Source organism: Pelmatolapia mariae, linkage group LG16_19 (genome assembly GCF_036321145.2).
Source record: "Pelmatolapia mariae isolate MD_Pm_ZW linkage group LG16_19, Pm_UMD_F_2, whole genome shotgun sequence".
Lineage (NCBI taxonomy): Eukaryota > Metazoa > Chordata > Actinopteri > Cichliformes > Cichlidae > Pelmatolapia > Pelmatolapia mariae.
The window spans coordinates 16,013,461-16,032,318 of NC_086241.1; the positions used below are offsets into that span (position 1 = coordinate 16,013,461).

An 18,858-nucleotide genomic window follows, 5' to 3' on the forward strand; every position below is an offset into this window, starting at 1 on the left:
TGAGCACATAGTGTCTTCATGCGGGAGTAAAAAATGTTAGAAATATCTTGTGCTTGTTTCGTGACTGCACACTGCTGGGGTTTTAGAGTGCAGTGTAGTATTCGGTAACACAAGTTGAGATCTCTCTAGAGGCCGAGCAGATGGCAATGAGGAGGCTGTTAGAGCTCAGTAGCTGTGTGGTTGGGCGATCTGTGCCAGGACTGTGTTAAATAGGGCTTACCCACGTGCTGGGTCCACGGCAATGCCAACAGGAATACCAGCGCCAGTTGGAGAGCCGTTATTTGTGATTAGAGTTTTCCGGTACTGTACCTCCCCTCTCAGCTTTAAGACCTTTGCCAAACACAAAGAGGTGCAATTATTGTACTGCACAACTGTATTGCAACACTTGTTTTGTTTTTACCGAACATGGCATTATTCGTTTCACCTCAATAGACTGTGTAGCTGGATTGGTGTAGTACAGATTCTCTGTTATCCAGTCCAAGGCCAGCCCAACCGGGGAGCCAAGAATGGCTGCAGGGGCAAACTCTGTCCTGTTAGTGCCATCTGACTTCACCCTGTGGATCTCACCCTGAAGGACAAAGACAGACATATTAACCTCAGCATGAGTCTGTATTATGTCTTCTTAGCATGTTTATTGGCTTTTTTTTTTTTACAATGAACCCTTATGACATGCACAGGATGTCTCTACACAACACTCGAGTTCCTTATTTACTTTTGGGAAAAGGCATAAAGAACTAAGAGGCTGTATAGTATTTCTGCAGAGTCACTTACTGGGTGCTCCACCCAGTAGATGGTCTGTTCATTGTCATCAAAATCGACATCGTAGCCATTTTGAAGCCCAGCGACAGGAACCATGGCATCATTACTCTTGTCATCTGGGTTCAAGGAAATGCCATAGATGATGCTGTCTCTCACAACCACCAGGAACGGATCCTCAACTAAAGGTGGAACAAAAAAAGCAAAAACATTAAAAAGACATTAAATGGTTTTTTCTACAGTATGACAACAAACCCAAAGCAAAAAAAAGAAGAATAGTTGTAAAATTATTAAACAAATTCCAAGACAGAGCTCAAAAAATTTGCCCCCAGGATCCTTTCAGTGCATGATATCTGGTGCAAATTACACATCCCTAGACATCCCTAAAAACCTTATCTATAAAGAGGATTGACTGGTGAAAGCTGGTTGCACAATCTGATTTGCTTTGTCATCACAGATTAAAATCAATGAATGGTTGTAGGGCATTTTCATTCTTGGATAATCGCTGGCCTCAGGGGGAGACTGTGTCCTGTTTGGTTTGAATGGGTTGAAACCTGAGATGAGTTAAGCTGGTGACCTAACTAAGACTCCTTGAACACTGAATTAAAGGTCCCTTGTCTTTTTAAGACCTTGAAAGACACGCATATGATTCTTAATATTTATAACTGGAACAGCAGTTTACAAGAGAATCTAAATGGGAGACTGTTGACAAGTACCTGGATCGTTCAGGTTAGTGTTTTCAAAGATTTATTCTCTTACTAGCATTGAGATAGCTGCAGATAAAGCATGAAAGCACCATCCTTTCTGCTGTAGCAATAACTGCAGCTGATGAAGACCTGAGTATTTCAACATATCTGCTACATCTGATCTGACTTCCTTTTTCATCAAACTGAGTGATGAGTGTTTTCCTCCATGTGGCAGGGCGCATACCTCTGGTGCAGGTGATTTGGTCCGCTGCCAGCATCCAGCCTGAGGGGCAGGCACACGAGTAATACCTCGGTCCCACAGCAGACAGGAGGCAGATATGAGTGCAGGAGCTCCTCAAGCAGTGATTTTCCCCTGCAAGTTGTCAAACAACACATGCACACAGACAGAATCCAAAAAGTCAGGTTCTTTCATCATGTGGCCAACAAAATGGTCAGCATCAGCAGATAAAGATGAAGCAAAGACTAGATCAGGTTCAGTCTATTCATCGTACCTGCTGGCTGCCTGGCTGGGTGCACTGCCACCAGACCCATGGGCTGAGGGAGGTTGAACAGCATCACTGTCTGGTTCTCCCCATGCCACTTATGAGCTCGCATCACACGGTTGATGTATCTGTCGGTCCAATACACAAAATCCTCAAAAATGGTAATTGCGTGGGGGTGTTGCAGTACCTTTTCATAGAGAGTAGCAAAAGAAAAAAAAGTGTGTCTCACACATGCTATTCAGAAGAAAACTGATTATTAACATAAACGTTATCATTATAGATGTATCACTAGCATAAAGTCTGCTATGTCATATACTCACCAGGTCACTGGCCAAGACTTGCTTCCTGTTGTTGCCATTATAATCGCAGTAGTCAATGAAATCCAAGTAGGCATCGGCAAAGTACAAGAAATTGTTTGGGTAGTCTATGGTTAGACCATTAGGCCAGTACAGTTTGCTGCTTATGATAACAGTTCTTTGCTTTCCATCCATGCTGGCCCTCTCGATGCGGGGGTTCCTCCCCCAGTCGGTCCAGAACATCAGGTGAGCACTAAAAAAAAAAGAAACTCTCTCTTAATATCAACTTCTTTGGTGATGAGAAGCTGTGACCATAAAATACAGATGAAAACACACAGATCCAAATTCTTCTCACCTGTCTCTCGGGTCCAGCACTAGACCTCGGGGGTTGGTGACATTTTCACTCACTAACACAGTTCGGTGGGTGCCGTCCAGTTTAGACACTTCAATTGTCTCCAGGACGTAGTCAGTCCAGTACAAGTTCCTCCCCACCCAGTCCACAGCAAGGCTCTCTGTCACAGTCACTCCACTGTCGAATATCTGTGCATTAGAGACTCATTCTTAGTTAAATATGCTTGATGGTCAAATCTCACTTCATTCAAAGCTGTTTGCAAACTACACTCACCACGACTCTGTCGCTGCCATTTTTGTGAGCACTCCAGATTCTGTCCTGGCTCGTATCAGACCAGTAGACCCGCTCAGTGACCGAGTCAAAATCTAGGGCCACAATGTTGCGTCCATCTCGAACAAGTGACCGGACTACATTGGGTTGGGTGGTAATGTCATCTTGCACAATTTGATTCCGACTTGCCACCAACAGGAAAGCCTGACGAGAATCTATAAACATGAATCAAAATCCCTGTTATCTATTTTTCCATTTCCATTCTTGTGCTAATAAGAGGACTTATCAGCTTTTGTGTGCAGACCAAAACCGTACAAAAAGACGGTTAAATAGCCCCTACTCAAATGACAATCCTTTGGGAAGGAGCTTTTGTCCAAATAATGTCCTATTGTATTGCAAAGTCTTTCAGCGGGTTATCTGTTGGGAAGAGGAGCTCATGTCAGGCACGCTCCCTATACACAGCCCTTTGTTTGTGATTATGTCCTAATTACACTGGTGATGGGCAGTGAGTGACATACATGTTATTTGCCTTATCCTATGAAATCAGAGCAGCAAAGAGAGACAGGACAGAAGAAAAAGAGTGTCAGTCTTGCAGTCTGGGGTCTAAGCTCCCCTTTTAGTGTGCCTCCTTACAAGAAGCAGCATAGTGGAGAAAACTAAGTATGTGCTGTATAGGCAAATGACTACAAGGCTGATGATACGCCTTTTTCCTACTTTTATCCATTATGAGATTGTGGATAGTTATTTTTTAAACGAGGTGTATTCAGTGCACAGAAGGTTTGAGCTGTATCCATCCTCACCTGAGGCCTTGCAGGTACGCTGGTCTGCTTCAAGAGTGTAACCATCCTGGCAGTGGCAGCGGAAAGATCCTCTCTCATTAAAGCAGTGCTGGCTACACAGTCCAGGGGGATTACACTCATCAATGTCCTCACAAGTTTTGGAGTCATTGCTAAGCTGATAACCCACAGGGCATGTGCACTGGGCCCCAAATGGACCTTGGATACATCCATGGGTGCAGCCAGCATTGTTGTCTGAGCAGCTCTCCTGATCTGAGTTAAAAGCAGGGAAAAGACAATTCAGTACTGAAAAAAAGTAAATTATGCCATTAATAAATATGCAGCAATCTAATAATAATAAATAAAAAAGCAGTCACTATATTAATTAGGTATCCTCAGAAATATTATTCTGAGCCACAACTATTTTTATGCCTATTTGTGGTACATCATGAATAAACATCTATATAACTATTAAAACAATCAATAGAAATTTTGCATCTGTTGAAACATGAATCAAAACTACAACTGCAGAATTTCTAGCAGTGATTGAGAGTTTGCTTGTTCCTACCTGGCAAAGGTTCATCTGAAAGTTGTGAGAAGGGCAAGAAGGGAAAATCACAGATCATTTTCAAGTTAATACAGGACAAATCACATACATGCTTGATTTTAAAATGAGAATACAAAGACAAACCGATAGCATTCAACACAGAATTTCTGTGAATTTAAGGCCCTCCTGCTTATAGAAAACAAGAACCAGAAAATTGTCAAATTAAACTAAATCAGCTGAGAGATTGATCCTGTTTCGCCATGTGATGTGAAAATGTAATTGAATTTGGTGAGGCCAGACTCAAAAATAAAACAATTAAGTGCTGATAGACAAAGATTACGGTCTAAGCTGAAGAAAGCAGAGAACGGACTTACTGCAAAGGGGAGACTCGTCAGCACCGTTGGGGCAGTCAGGAGTGTTGTCACACACTGTGGTGAGGTTTATGCACACACTGTGGCCGGGACACTGCCACTGCCAGCTTGGACACCGGAAAGGTGGTGTGGGACAGTCTCTTTCATCACTCATGTCCCTGCAGTCGTTGTCCCCATCGCAAATCCAACTGCGAAGCACGCAGTTTCCGTTATCGCAACGGAACAGTGAGGAAGGGCAGGTGCGAGGTGGGCAGGCGTGGTGCTCATCACTGCCATCCTCGCAGTCTGGATGACCGTCACACTCCCATGAAGATGGGATGCAGCTTCCGTCTGATTGACACTGAAACTCACTCTCATGGTGGCACATCCCTGGGGGCCTGGTAGCTGAAAAAAATGAAAATAGATTAGCAACCTAAATAATTATGTCTGACCACTGGAAGCATTTAAATACTTACGACAGTTCTGCTCATCTGAGCGATCGCTGCAGTCAAAGACTCCATCACATCGGTAGTAGGAGTTGATACACTGGTGACCCCTGGAGCACTTAAACTCATTCATAGTGCAGTTGTATACTGAAAAAAAAACCAGCCACATACATTAATGCTGATATTTTATATTTCTGAGCTTAGCTATTATGCATATAGATCAATAAATTAAGAAGCTTGGGAAATGTTTGTTGAATATTAAAGAGGATACTGTAATGCATGAATGACCGAACAAATTAATTAATTCCTTATAGGGAAATGGGCTGTATGAATAAGACACCAGTTCATAACAACTTCTCAAAGTAAGAGACCAGGCTGCAGCAAGTCTACAATTAGATCTTCAAAAGTCAAAGTGATCTAGTGAGCAACTAATATTATTAGTTTTATAACTGCAGGCAAAATGAAATTAAACTGATTTTATCAAACACGCACATGTGCTCTAAACACAATGCTTGGCATACTGCAAGTAAGCACCACACTAAACCAGCAAAGTTTATGGGGCTAGCAACTCTGTGTATAATCTAGAACGCTACTTACTGCATCCCTGCTCATCCGCCCCATCCACACAGTCCCTGTCTCCATCACAGACATAGTTAGGATCTATACAGCGGTGGTCTGGACACTGAAACTGTCCCGGATGGCACGTGTTTCCCAGATCTGTCAATGCAAAATGTTAGAAAAAAACATGAGCCTGTGAGTTAATCTCCTACATTACTGGCCAATGCATATAATAGTGTACAAGTCTTAGCTTAAAACTATGTTATTTTTAAGAGGAAAAACAACCATGCTTCTTCAAAATCTAATCAGTGGCAACGTGCAGCGAGTCCACAAAAGAGTCAGTGTTCTCCAAAGAAATAAACAGGTTCTTATTAGGGAACTTGGGACTGGTAGGGAGTTGATGTGCATGTTGCCTGAGGAGTTAAATCATTAAAATAATATTTATAAAATACTAATCTTCACTAGCCTACTGACTAGCTTTAACACACTCACACACACATATATATGTAAAGAAAGTTTTTTCAGAGGACTCTGCAATCCTGTGAAAAACTAATACAACCTCACTGGTTCTATATATATTAAGAGCAAATAGCAAGCAGGTGCTGCTAATCTAATGCACTTAATTAACTGATTATCAGTGAGTATCAGAGGTTTTGCCAGATTGCTCATCTGCAGCTGCATCTGCTCATCTGTTAACACAATGCTGCAATCTGCCCAGGAGTGGAAATCTCATCAAATTCACCCCAAGGTGAGATCACACAAAACTTAGAGAAATACAAACGCCCTCCCCAAAAAACAATAATTACATCTCAGACTCTACAGGCCTCACTTAGCATTTTAAATGTTATATTTCTTGAGAGTATAGTTAGAAAAAGACTGCACAAGTGTGGCTTGCATGGGTTCCCAGGAGAAAGCCTCTCCTTTTAAAAAATGAATGTGGCGGCATGTTTTAGGTTTGCAAAATTGCATTTAAACACACCAAAGATTTTTGGAAACACACCAAAGATTTTTGGAACATTTGTCAGATAGATGATTTGTCACAGTGTAGATGTTTGGCCACAATGTACTGGTATGTGTGTTTGGCAAACCAAACACACATACCAGTACAGACATCTCCAGCTATTAAGCATGGTGGAGGAAGGGTGATGAATTGGGCTTGTTTTACAGCCACAGCTCTCAGCATCTTTCGGCCATTGACTTGACTACAACACCTCTGAAAATCAAAGTATTCTAGAGTCAAATGTGACAGCTGTCTGACAGCAAAAGCTTAGCTAAAATCGAGTCATGCTACAAATCAATGAAGCAGCAGATTTACAACAAGCTGTTGCAATGGCCCAGTCACAGTCCAAGCTTCTACCTGACTGAAATGTTGTGATTGAACCTTAAGAAAGCTGTGCATAAACAAATGCCTGCAACCCCCAGTGAAATAAAGCAACGATGTAAAGAAGAGTGGGCAAAATTCCTCCACAATTATATGAGAAACTGATAAACTCATACAGAATTCATATGAGTTACTTTCCTGTGTGTATTGTGTGTAAATCTCTAAGCAAATCCTATTTATGTTAAAGTGTTAGCTTCTTTAACAGCACTTACGGCAATCAACTTCATCCGAACCGTCGACACAGTCATTATCAGTGTCACAACGCCAGGTGTGTGGGATGCAGCGGTGGTTTGCGCAGGTAAACTGATTGGCAGGGCACGTTCCAGGCACGTGTGTTGGGCAGTTGATTTCATCGCTGTTATCAAAACAGTCATTTTGCCCATCACAGCGCCATCCTGCAGGCACACAGCGCTGATTGGCACAGGTGAACGCAGAGGGGGAACAAGTGGTGTCTAAAACAAAAAGTAAAAGGTATCATCTTTAATTTAAACCATATTAACATAAGCTGAGTAAAAACCCAAAGGCAAGATTTTTTGTAGGGTTTATGTGGGATTATATAATCAACTAAATTAAAGAAAAAAATGCATTACTATTAATGCCACAGTTGACTTCATCAGTGTTGTCATGGCAATCATCAACACCATCGCATCTGTAGCTGTTTGGGATGCATTTGCCGTTGCCACAGGAGAAAGAGTTGGCCCCGCACTGCAGTGTGGGGGGCTCATTGGAAAGGTCCTCCACACAAGCCCGTTGGTCTGGCGACAGCTTCATGCCATATGGGCAGCCACACACCCTCTGCGAGTCTGGGGCTGGGAAGCAGAAGTGGCTGCAGTCTCCATTAGGATTTGACGGCCTGTTGCAGAGGTTGGAACCTGAGAAGAGGAGTGGAGGCTAATTAACAGGAATATGACTGACAACTGCAGGCTGAGGCTACGAATGGCAAGCGGAGTGAGAAGAACAGTGAATAAAGGTACTCACCAATCTGAGAGTTGGAGTTGAAAGATTTGACATGCATGATGCCGCTAATGCCTCTTCTGATAATGACCATCTCCCCACCGTCGGTCTTGCGCACACGTACAATGCTTCCCATGCGCCAGTCAGTGAAATATGCATAGCCTTTAAGGGACAGGAGAAATGGAGCACAGCCACAGTTACTTCATCTTTCACCAACGTCTGCTAACAACAATTGTCCATTTAACATGATCATCACCAAAGCAAGACAAGACAGTTTTTAGTAATCAAAACTCACTCATCATTTAGATCAAATGTATGATATTGTACTAGATAACAGGGTAAATTAAAGCTGATGCCTAACCTTCAAAAATGGTGAGACCAAATGGATGGGAGATCTGGGATATGCGGTCCAAAGAAAGTCTGTTCCGTCCATCAAAGTTGCTGTGCTCTATTTTGTCAAAGAAGGCATCCACCCAATACAGACGCATAGAACTGTGAGGACAACAAAGCAAAGAAATATAAATTTACAATCAACAGCCACATTGAAGCTAAGAGTGGTTTATAGGAGCAACAGTTTATGGGTAAAAAAGAGTAATGGTATATTGTTCACCTCCAGTCGATAGCTAGGCCATTTGGCCAACCAAGAGTAGTGTTTACAATTGACAGCGCATGTGACCCATCACCCCAAGCTCTCATAATCTTCGCTGGCCGGTACCAGTCAGTCCAAAAAATATACCTGATGAAGAAAATGAATAGCATGACATATTTAATTCAGAAACTTTCCCATTTAAGCAAAACCATTAAATATCAAACTGCATGACATGTTTATCTGAACTATCGTCAACGCAGAGCATTTTTGTTTATTTGTTTGTTTGTTTAAGCCAACTTCTTAGTCTTCATTACGATACTGCCCTTCACATAATCAGCTAATCTCAGCTATTTGGCACAGGGGCCTTATGACTTTGAGGCCAAAGGAAATAACAGCTTGTCCTAAATAATCATTCTTTTTTATCAAGGCAGAGTTTAATTTGTGGATACTTTATGAATGGGTGACCAGGGACCGCACTTTGCGTGGGACTGCATGGCATTTTTATGCCTCGTACCTGTATGAGACCATGTCCTGCAGACTTAAAGGTGAGAGTTTTTTTTAATTTAATCTTTAATTTCACACGAGGAACAATATGACATGAAGAGACACAGCAAATGTGAACTCTACAGAAATGGTGCGAATCTATGTGAACAGCAGCTGAATGCAGTTTTTACAGTTACTAGTATAGAAAAAGGCAATATATTAGTACAAGAACATTAGAGCATAAGGTTAGATGGACAAACTTGTAGTTTTACATTTTCCTTCAGTCCACTGTAAAGCCCTGGCAAATAGAAGATGGAGGCATTTCCCAATCATGTTCACATACGGCTTCTTCTTTGCATCATAGATTTGTAACCTGCATCTGTGGCTGGTACAGTGAACTGTGTTCACAGACAGTGATTTATGGAAGTTTTTCAGAGCCCATGCAATGATTTCCATGATAGAATCATGCCTGTTTTTAGCACAGTGCCACTTGAGAGTCCAAAGTTATCAGGGTTATTAGCTATTTTTGGCCTTGTGCACATAAATTTCTTCACATTCTCAGAATCTTTTGATGCTATTATGCACTATAAATGATGAGATATTCAAAGTCTTCACAATTTACCTGGTGCATGTAATGTGAGCATAAATTTGCTTTAAGGAAAAACAGACAGAAAAATACTAACAATTCTTTGATGTTAAAGTGATTTACCCAATAAGAGGATGCACCACAATAGCTCTGGGGTTATTGAGGTTACGAATGATGGCCCTCCTGGACTTATCAGCTAGCTTCATGACGGATATGCTTCTATATCGGGGGTCAGTCCAGTAGAGGTTCTTTGAAATCCAGTCGTAAGCCAGGTCCTCCACTCCGTCTACTCTGTTGGCTGCCAGTACCTCCCTGCCTGTGCAGATCAAAGCAGTCAGAGCACCGTTTAACACAGAGATGAAAGAGGAACACATTTAAATAAATAGGCTGTCAGCTTCCATTTTCCTCTTCCGGACCGGACAGAAAAAACTAGAGCAACTCCAAAAACAACACCCCTGATCAGAGCAGTGGTGTTTCTTTCTTTCTTTCTTCCTGTGTGTGTGTGTGTGTGTGTGTGTGTGTGTGTGTGTGTGTGTGTGTGTGTGTGTGTGTGTGTGTGTGTGTGTGTGTGTGTGTGTGTGTGTGTGAGTATGACAGTAGCCACTTTCACAGCTTAGATAATAGTTTAGTGACTTCATAACAAAAAGGCTTGGTCCTTATTATTTATATTTTCAGGTCTTTAGGCTGATATTAGTTGTATGAAATATGATCTATTTTACACGATCTGTGCTCTGTCGGTTCCCTCCCCCATAGCAGCAGTTGGCCCTCTTGAGCACCCCCTTAACTCCCAGGGTAGGCCTGGAAAATCATGTGGTAGAGCTCCACGCTAGGAAGGCAGTGCAAACATAATAAGGCTATTATGTTTTTCATTTTCTATGCCATATCTTTAGTTTAAATCCAGCTAGACAAGATGCTCACCTGTCCCATCCACCTTCTGTTTATAGATAATATCTTTGGCTGTGTCTGAGAAGAAGATGGCATCATCCTCAGCACTAAAATCCACTCCAACGAAGTAGGAGGGGGATCCAGTAACAGGGAGAATGATGTCCTCTTGAGTAGAGAGGTTGAAAGGGATCCCTCTTATAGCCAGCTGGCTGGAGAACAGCAGGAACTGTCTCACGGCTGTGGGTTTGACATCAGCAGACAAGATTAAAGAAAACCGGCATTAATGACACAGAGCTGAGTATGAAACAGTATAAAACTCATGTTGATTTCTGTATACACACTATTTTTGGCATTTTAAACCAAGAAACATACTGAAGTCTGCAAAAAAAAAAAACTTGCAACAATTAAACACAGAAATAATCTCTTACCTAAACATCGCTTGCCATCAGCATGCAGGTCGTAGCCCATGCGACATTTGCAGCGGTAACCCAGCCCTCCATTGTCACTCCTATGACTCAGGACACAAATCTGCTCACATCCACCTCTGTCTACACTGCAAGGGTTTGGCACTGGCCACAAAAGAAAGCAACCCAGGTTACTGGGAAACTTATATAATCTGGGTAGACTTATACTTTACATTAGTAGGAACCGTGAGAAGTATGATGCATCAGGACCATCATAATGAAGATTTGTTTCTCTGATGGTCTTACCTTGTGGCTGCTTCAGCTGATGTATCACTGCTACTCCATGTGGGGTCTGAGATGTTCTGTAAACCACTTCAGAGCTGCTATCTGTAAACTTGTTGGCTTTCATCACAGCCATCTTGGTCCAGTCCGTGAAATAGACATTGTGCTCAAACAGACTGATGCCAAATGGATGAGGGATCACAGTACCTCCGTGAACCACTGTTTTTCTATCAGAAAAACATTAGGGATGTATATTTATTAGAATATATAAATGAAAAATCTTACTACTTGTTGCATTTGATTAAGTATTTACCTATGCAAGCCGTCATAGGTTGCAGTTTCAATGTAGTCATAGCGGCTATCAACCCAGTAGACACGCTTAGCTTCTATGTCTAGTGTGATACCAGCTGGCCAGCCCAATTTACTGCTAATGATACCATAGCGGTTGGTTCCATCCATGAAGGCCCGTTCCAGGCCCGGTTGTCCATTCAGTGACTCCCAATCTGAGAAGAACATATACCTATGAAAGGAGGGGAATATATTGAAGTGGGATTATTAGATCACAGCTTCTACATACAAAAAGTACAGCACATGTATTGTCTAACAGAAACTTCTACAAAATCGTTAAAGGATTTTCCTCTTTTAATTAAACCCAGCATCTACAGAATAGCTATATGTCTCCAACGTGGGTGGCTGTACATTAATTTAGGATAAGCAATTTCTCTGTAGCCACCTGGCTCTCCTTCCCCCATGAACTATACTATTGGATTACAATAAGGGTCATCACTTATATTGCTCCTCACTAATCCACCCAGGGCAATCTGCTAATCTCACCTGCCTCCCCCCCTCCACCCCATTATTCCATGCCAATGGAGCACGACAGATACTGAATGTGGGGATTGGGAATTGAAGCACAGATGAATGGAAACTGGGAGATGTGCTTACCCGACAGTGGGGTCCACCGCCAGTCCTCTAGGGTTTCCGAGGTTTTCAGTGATGAGTGTGACCCGGTTACTTCCATCAAAGTCCACCATGTCAATCCTGTTGACGCTGGCCTCCACTACATACAGTTTATTGTTCACCCAATCCACTGCCAAATTCTCAGGGTAGTCAACTGATACATTTAAAACCACCTGCATGTTGGAACCGGCCATATCCACGGAAAACACCTGTACACAAAAGATGCCATTGTTTTCAGAATATTAGTCTTTAGGTGGTCATGCTTTAGGAAAGAAATATAGGAACATTTTATAGGCTTCATTCATCTGTTTTCTGGTGAATCTAAATATAATGCTTGTCCAGTCTCATTAAAATAAACCCTAATATTAGCTTTATTTTTTATTTATGTATGTATTTTTAAGACCATGGGCCCAAGATTTTGTCTGTCACCACTGAAATTAAAGCCAGTATGAATGTGGATTGCATACTGGCATACAGTTATAGCTTAAAGCTTTCACAAGTAAGTATTTAAGTGCAATCTAGAACATTCAAGAGTCAAGGAAGCATCAGATAGTGTATGTTTGCTTATTTAAGTTTTCTGGCTTTTGAAATTTCTGACAAGTTTCTGTCTCCCATTACTATTAATTCAACAGATTTTTGGAAAACTTGGCAGTGTGCAGGTGGTTAGACGGGCACTGCTTTTAGCAGCTCTGCTTCATTTGAAACAAGATCCACACGTCTTAAAAGCAGGATTTCAACTGACCTGTTTAAAGAGAAACTGAAGATGTGGAAATAGCCTGGTAGTTTAACCTTTCCGGTTGCATTCACATGCCCTGTTTGTGCTCTCCCTACTTTTAATCGGACATGCTGCCATGGAGGTGGCTAATATTCACAGATGCCCAGTCAGCGGTACAGTCATGTGAGAAAGTTTTCACAGGACTCTGTGCAATACTGTGAAAAACTAAGTACACTTTTGCTGCTTACATAGGAATCAAGAGGGTAAGCAACAGCCAGGTGCTGCTAATCTAATGATTATCTGATCATCAGCACGTGTGAGCGCTTCTATAACAGCAGAAGCTTTTTCAGTTTGCTGGTCTGCAGCATTCAGGTGTGTGTTAACACAATACCACAATCTTCATGAGAGCGAATGCCAGCAAATTTACCCCAAGGTCAAACAGAACAATACTCAAGAGCTAAATCTCAGACTCTACAGGCCTCAGTTAGCATGTTAAATTTAAAGTTTATGACAGCATAAACAGAAAAACACTGAACAAGTATGGCTCATTTGGAAGGGTTGCCTGGAAAAAACCTCTTCCCTTGAAACACAGTAGCATCACTTATGTTCGCAAAGCTGCATCTGGAGACCAAAGTGGAGATTTTGGCCATAATATACAGCACTGTACTTAGCAAAAAGAAAACACAGCACGTCATGTTATTGCTACAACAGGAGGGTCTACAAGCTATTTAATCATGGCATAGAGCCCTGTGAAACTCAACTTTTTCAAACAAATAATTGTTCTAGCTTTAGAGGTGAGAAGTAACAGAGAAAATAAATATTTAAAAAACTGTACTTAAATAAAATTAGAATTTCAAATGAATGAATTTGAAGTTATAAATCCCCTAAATTCATCTAACACCTGTAGGTAGTGGTTACTTTACAACAACATTAAAACCTATCGTGACATAATGACTGTATAATTAAGCTACTTAAGCAATCTGACACCATATTTAATGAGTAAACCACGGTTTTTACTAAGGTACCTGGGTTTTTCCCGCAATGGAAACACAGTAAAGAAAAAATGCTACCTTATCAACAGAAATCTATACAGTTATTTCTGAGCATTTGATCAGCAAAAATCTCTATTAGGTTTGAGGAAATGAAACCCTGTCTGCCACAATGTGGGTAACTCCTCTCATGCTGTGACTAAATCCTTTCTGGGTAACACTGTGGAGGAAAAACTAGCTGCAATGTCCAAATGCTGGTCATACCAGTAATAAAACCCAGTGGTATAATGTAAAAGGTTGCATACTGACAAAGCCTATTTTGGTATGTAATGAATACTTTATACACTTTATTTCTTTTTAGTTTACTTAAGTATGGTTTGAAATCTAACGCTTTCACTTTGTTTTGTATTGCTACTTTTACTTTAGTAAAAGTACTTCCTCAAGCACAGTGTCACCCTTTCAGCTAATTGGCTACAGTTTAAAGCAGAGAGAAGCCAAGACATAATCTGAACAAAGACATTTTACCCGGCCAAAGAATCCACATTAATGGACAGTGTCACTGAAAACAAATACTGCGTGATTAGATCCTACAGGATTGAATTACAAAAATTGCACTGTGGTATGTGAACATCATACCAGCCTATCAGACAGGTTTCAAGATTAGGCCATTTGGATTCCACTCCATATCTACTTCCCCTTCATTATGACCCAGCCACAATGGGGCCAACAGCTATCCCATTATTATAGTATCAACATTGCTGATATCTTATAGGATGACTGAAAGAATTTGGTCCTGGCCAGCGCGAGTCTAACTCGAGCATTTGCACAAACAAGAAATTGGTCTTACATTCTAAAACATAAATGACTAACACAGAAGTAAAAGCTCAAACAAAACAATGAATGTGACAGTTCTTTATAAAACACCTTATTCTGGATGGTATCCGTCCAGAAGATCATATTAAGATTGTAGTGAAAATCGACTCCCACTGCAATCCCTCTGTTCTGTGAATTAACTAAAGTGCGCAGATTGTTGCCATGGATGTCACCTATCAGCAGGTCTCTGCCATTAGAAAATATCAAGGAAGGGACTCCAGCTGCAAGGGAAACAAAATACAAAACCTTAGAAAAGAACGCAGCCAAAGTTTTTACACAGATTTCTCACTAAAGCCAAAGGCACAGAGGTCAGCCTCTCGGACAACACTCTTTCTATGTTACACAAAGGCTAGAGACAAACTAAAACAACATTTACTACGCAACAATGCACCACAAAGAAACTCGCACAATGTGTGCAGTAGCTGCCAAAAAGGAGAGGTGTCTATGCTAATAGACCTCATTTGGCTAGATCATTCGAACCTTCAAAATGTGAACATTTGTTATGTATGTTAAACTGTTTAAACAGAGAGAAAGTGACACTTACTAGAAGAATCAGCTCTGCAGTATCTGTGCTGCTCCAGGATGTAGCCCTCTCGACAGCTGCAACGATGGGAGCCGATCCGGTCCTCACACAGCTGGTCGCACACGCCCCACATAGAACAGTCGTCAAAATCTTTAAACAGAAATCAGCATCAGCAAGTGATGACTAAACTCTTGTTGTTTTATTTGAATACACAAACACACCTGAGAGCCGAATCTCAGCCTGGTCTGTTGCACTTGCAGTTGCGATCAGAAGCTTACATACACTCATCATGGACATGTATTTTGTGGTAATTTTAGGTTTTTAATAATTTCTTTGAATTGTTCTTCAAACATGCTGGTATGATTATAGCAAATACATCTTTATGGACTCTAAAGAATTAGACAAGAATTAGATGCATATATTTGAATTTATTCTGAAATTTCTCTAATCCACACAAGGTCAAAAGTATGCATACAGGCTCAAATATATACATACATTCACTTAGATTGTTTAATAAGTGGTGCTTAAGGTTCTACAATGTATTTTAATTTGACAAGGCCGAAGTCTATTAAGTTCTTGGTTGTGATCATGACTTCTAAACAAGTTGCAAGATCATCCGTTTGAACGACTGTATATAAGCACAAAAGACTGAGACAAAGACAAAGACTGAGCTATTTGGCCACAATGACAAGAGGAGAAGTAAAGGCAAGGCTTTCCAACCTAAGACAACTGTATCAGTTGTCAAGCATGGTGGTGGTAGCATCATCCTCTAGGACTGCTTAGCTGTCAGTGGTACTGATACACTGCACAAAGTGGATGGAATAAAGAAGGAGGACAACCTCCAAATTCTTGAACTTCACCTCAGATAAACATCTAGATGGTTAAAATTTGGACACAGTTGGGTGTTCCAACAGGACAATGACCCTAAACACACATCAAAACTGGTTTTTGGAAAGGATAAAGCAGACTAACATTAACATTCTGGAATGGTCTTCCCTATTGAAAGTTTATGGGCTACACTTAAAATCTCAGTCTTTGCTAGGAAACCAAACAGTTTAAATGTATTCTACCATTTCTGCGAAGAAGAGTGGTCAAATTACACAAAAAGCTTATTGATGGTAACAGACACTTATTTATAATATAAGGGTTACAAAGCCATTTCTAAGGCTTTGGGACTCCATTGAACCACAGTGAGAGCCACTATACACAACTGGAAAAAACTTGGAACAGTGGCGAGCCTTCCCAGGAGTTACCAGCCTACCAAAAGTACTCCAAGAACGCAGCAAGAACTCATCCTCATCCAACAATTCTGCTAAGAAGACTGAGCCAAAATTCCTCCCTGGTGCTGTAAAAGACTCATTGCCAATTATCGCAAATGCTTGATTGCAGTTGTCGCTGCTAAGGGTGGCCCAACCAGTTATTAGGATTAGGGGGCAATTACTTTTTCACACAGGGCCATGTAGGTTTGGATTTTTTCCCCTTAATAAAAAACACCTTAATTTAGAAACTGCATTTTGTGTTTGCTTGTGTTATGTTTGTCTGGTATTTAAATTTGTTTGATGATCTGAAACATTTAAGTGTGTCAAACAGAAAAAAACATTGGAAATCAGAAACTCAAAAACGTTTTCACACCACTGTGTATATTTGAGCCTGTGTGCATACTTTTCACCCTGTGTGGATTAGAGAAAATCCAAAATAAATGAAAACTTGTGCACCCAATCTTTGTTTTTTAAATTTGTTAAAGATGTATTCCATATAATCATGTCACCCTGAAAACGACAACAGTTCAAAATATACTCATACGTCTACCATCACATGATTTGGTGGATCAAGATGTCAACATAAACTACAGATGTTTGGCTTTTAGAAACATAGCAAAAGAAATACATTTCTGTCATAGTGAAAAGCATTAAAAATCCCAACTCACCCATACCACTGTCTACTCAAAGAAGTTAGTGATAGCTACAGGATCTACCTATACATGTGCGACTGTTGTTGCTGTTGACAATGTATCCAGAAGGACAGGAACAAGTTCCACCATCAGGAGAAGCATGACAGTGATGCTCACAGCTCAAGGAGGCACATCTCCAAATACCTGACCAAAAAAGAAACCTGACTGCTGATATATTCTTCAGTGACACCGTTTGTCAGGTTAGATTTCCTAATGTGTACTCAATGGTGCACAACACTGGTTGTGTTGATACTAACTGCAGTTGCGTCCAGCGGTGGTGTTAGTTTCATCCTCTCCATCTGGACAGTTAGGCGTCCCATCGCAAAGCTTATCCAAGGGGATGCACAGGCCAGAAGATGGACATGGCCATTCTCCTGGGTAACACTCCCGTTGTACATTATCTGTAGATAAAAAAGAAATTCATCCACTTTGCAGGATTATACACAGAAAAGGAAAGCAACAATAAAAAACAGAGCTGGAAAAAGCTTTAAAGGTGGTACAGTTGTTGGGAATAGAACAGATATTCAGTGGTTCTGATCTAAAGAAAACTGTGGCTGGGTCATTGTCCGGGAAATGGCTGTCACTTTAAATTGACGTAAAGGAGTGGAGCTTTGAGGGGGGTCACATGGGGGCTCAGAGAGCTTCTGCAGCCCATCCTTTAAAAACACACACTCTTCACAACCATGTGGAGGAATTCTAAAGCACTTTGGGGGGCTGCACAATCTTGTGCCACAAAGAGGCATTTGAATACCACACTTAAGGGAGCACAGGCATAGTATTACTCTAAGCCAAACCAACCATGGAGACTAAAGATGAATCAGGTTTACACAGCTCCAGTTCTTACCCCTTTCAATGCTATTTGTCCAGCTAAAGTACCAAGGCTTCTCATTCTAATTTTACAGATAAAGCAGATAAACGTTGACTGACTTTTTTAGCTACTGTATACATACCACAGCCTTTTTCATCTGCATTATCTTCACAGTCATCCTCTCCATCACAAAGCCAGACTTGATGGATGCAGCGGCCACTGGGACATGTGAAGTAGTTGCCTCTACATGTAGGATATGCTGCAGAGCAAGGGGAGAATAAGACATTTGTTTATCTGCACCAAAATTACAGTAATTAGTGACGGTGACAGCGACAGGAGCCACATACTGCAGTTAAGCTCATCGCTTCGGTCTCCACAGTCATCGTCGTGGTCACAGACGTAGCGTTGAGGGACACACATCCCATTATGACATGAAAACAGGCCAGCATTGCAGCGTTGTGCTAAAGAAATCACAGCAGAAAGAGAACAAAAAAAGGACTTCATTTGGTGATTTTGTCATGTTTCTGGTTGCATTTTTGGAAGAACCAATAACGTCTTTCACTTGACGCATTAGCACCAAAATAGAGTGTCTCCTTACTGCAGTTTGCCTCATCAGAGCCATCGCGGCAGTCAAGTATCTGGTCACATCTCTGGGTCCGGTTGTAGCAGGCCCCATTGGCACACCTCAGCTGTGTACACTCGGGATAATCTGTAAGATTAACCCATCATCAGGCAAATGTTATGCATTTAAATCAGCCTGACAACTGTGCTCTTTTCAGCCTTTAACACGTGAAAAGCTCTGTGAATAGGAGGGATAAGAGACTAACATTTAACAGCACCACCACAGCACCAGCAGTTGCCACAGCATTCTTTATGCAATTGTGAGATTACCACCGTGTGCAGTGCTGCGAGTCTACCATGTCGGCACAATAATG

General features: G+C 41.3%; 1 protein-coding gene across 5 annotated transcripts in view; it reads right to left on the reverse strand.

The window, feature by feature from the left end:
- The window catches only part of lrp2a (low density lipoprotein receptor-related protein 2a), a 52,387-nt gene that overhangs the window by 27,203 nt on the left and 6,326 nt on the right, over positions 1-18,858 (reverse strand). For 2 of the 5 annotated variants that reach the window (XM_063497919.1, XM_063497923.2), the window contains exons 5-35: positions 18,522-18,632; positions 18,271-18,384; positions 18,066-18,182; positions 17,373-17,516; positions 17,140-17,259; positions 15,186-15,314; positions 14,693-14,862; positions 12,050-12,273; positions 11,418-11,624; positions 11,129-11,331; positions 10,847-10,987; positions 10,452-10,655; positions 9,657-9,849; positions 8,486-8,611; positions 8,237-8,367; positions 7,900-8,037; positions 7,512-7,793; positions 7,134-7,373; positions 5,580-5,699; positions 5,013-5,129; positions 4,561-4,941; positions 4,208-4,222; positions 3,664-3,912; positions 2,867-3,078; positions 2,597-2,781; positions 2,266-2,494; positions 1,955-2,132; positions 1,687-1,815; positions 772-938; positions 425-568; positions 221-330 (exon numbers count right to left, since the gene is read on the reverse strand). In XM_063497919.1, coding sequence (XP_063353989.1) covers positions 221-330; positions 425-568; positions 772-938; positions 1,687-1,815; positions 1,955-2,132; positions 2,266-2,494; positions 2,597-2,781; positions 2,867-3,078; positions 3,664-3,912; positions 4,208-4,222; positions 4,561-4,941; positions 5,013-5,129; positions 5,580-5,699; positions 7,134-7,373; positions 7,512-7,793; positions 7,900-8,037; positions 8,237-8,367; positions 8,486-8,611; positions 9,657-9,849; positions 10,452-10,655; positions 10,847-10,987; positions 11,129-11,331; positions 11,418-11,624; positions 12,050-12,273; positions 14,693-14,862; positions 15,186-15,314; positions 17,140-17,259; positions 17,373-17,516; positions 18,066-18,182; positions 18,271-18,384; positions 18,522-18,632 — 5,230 coding nt within the window. The remainder of the gene's footprint in view (positions 1-220; positions 331-424; positions 569-771; positions 939-1,686; positions 1,816-1,954; positions 2,133-2,265; positions 2,495-2,596; positions 2,782-2,866; positions 3,079-3,663; positions 3,913-4,207; positions 4,223-4,560; positions 4,942-5,012; positions 5,130-5,579; positions 5,700-7,133; positions 7,374-7,511; positions 7,794-7,899; positions 8,038-8,236; positions 8,368-8,485; positions 8,612-9,656; positions 9,850-10,451; positions 10,656-10,846; positions 10,988-11,128; positions 11,332-11,417; positions 11,625-12,049; positions 12,274-14,692; positions 14,863-15,185; positions 15,315-17,139; positions 17,260-17,372; positions 17,517-18,065; positions 18,183-18,270; positions 18,385-18,521; positions 18,633-18,858) is intronic. The other 3 variants (XM_063497921.1, XM_063497918.1, XM_063497922.1) reach the window with 2 other exon arrangements.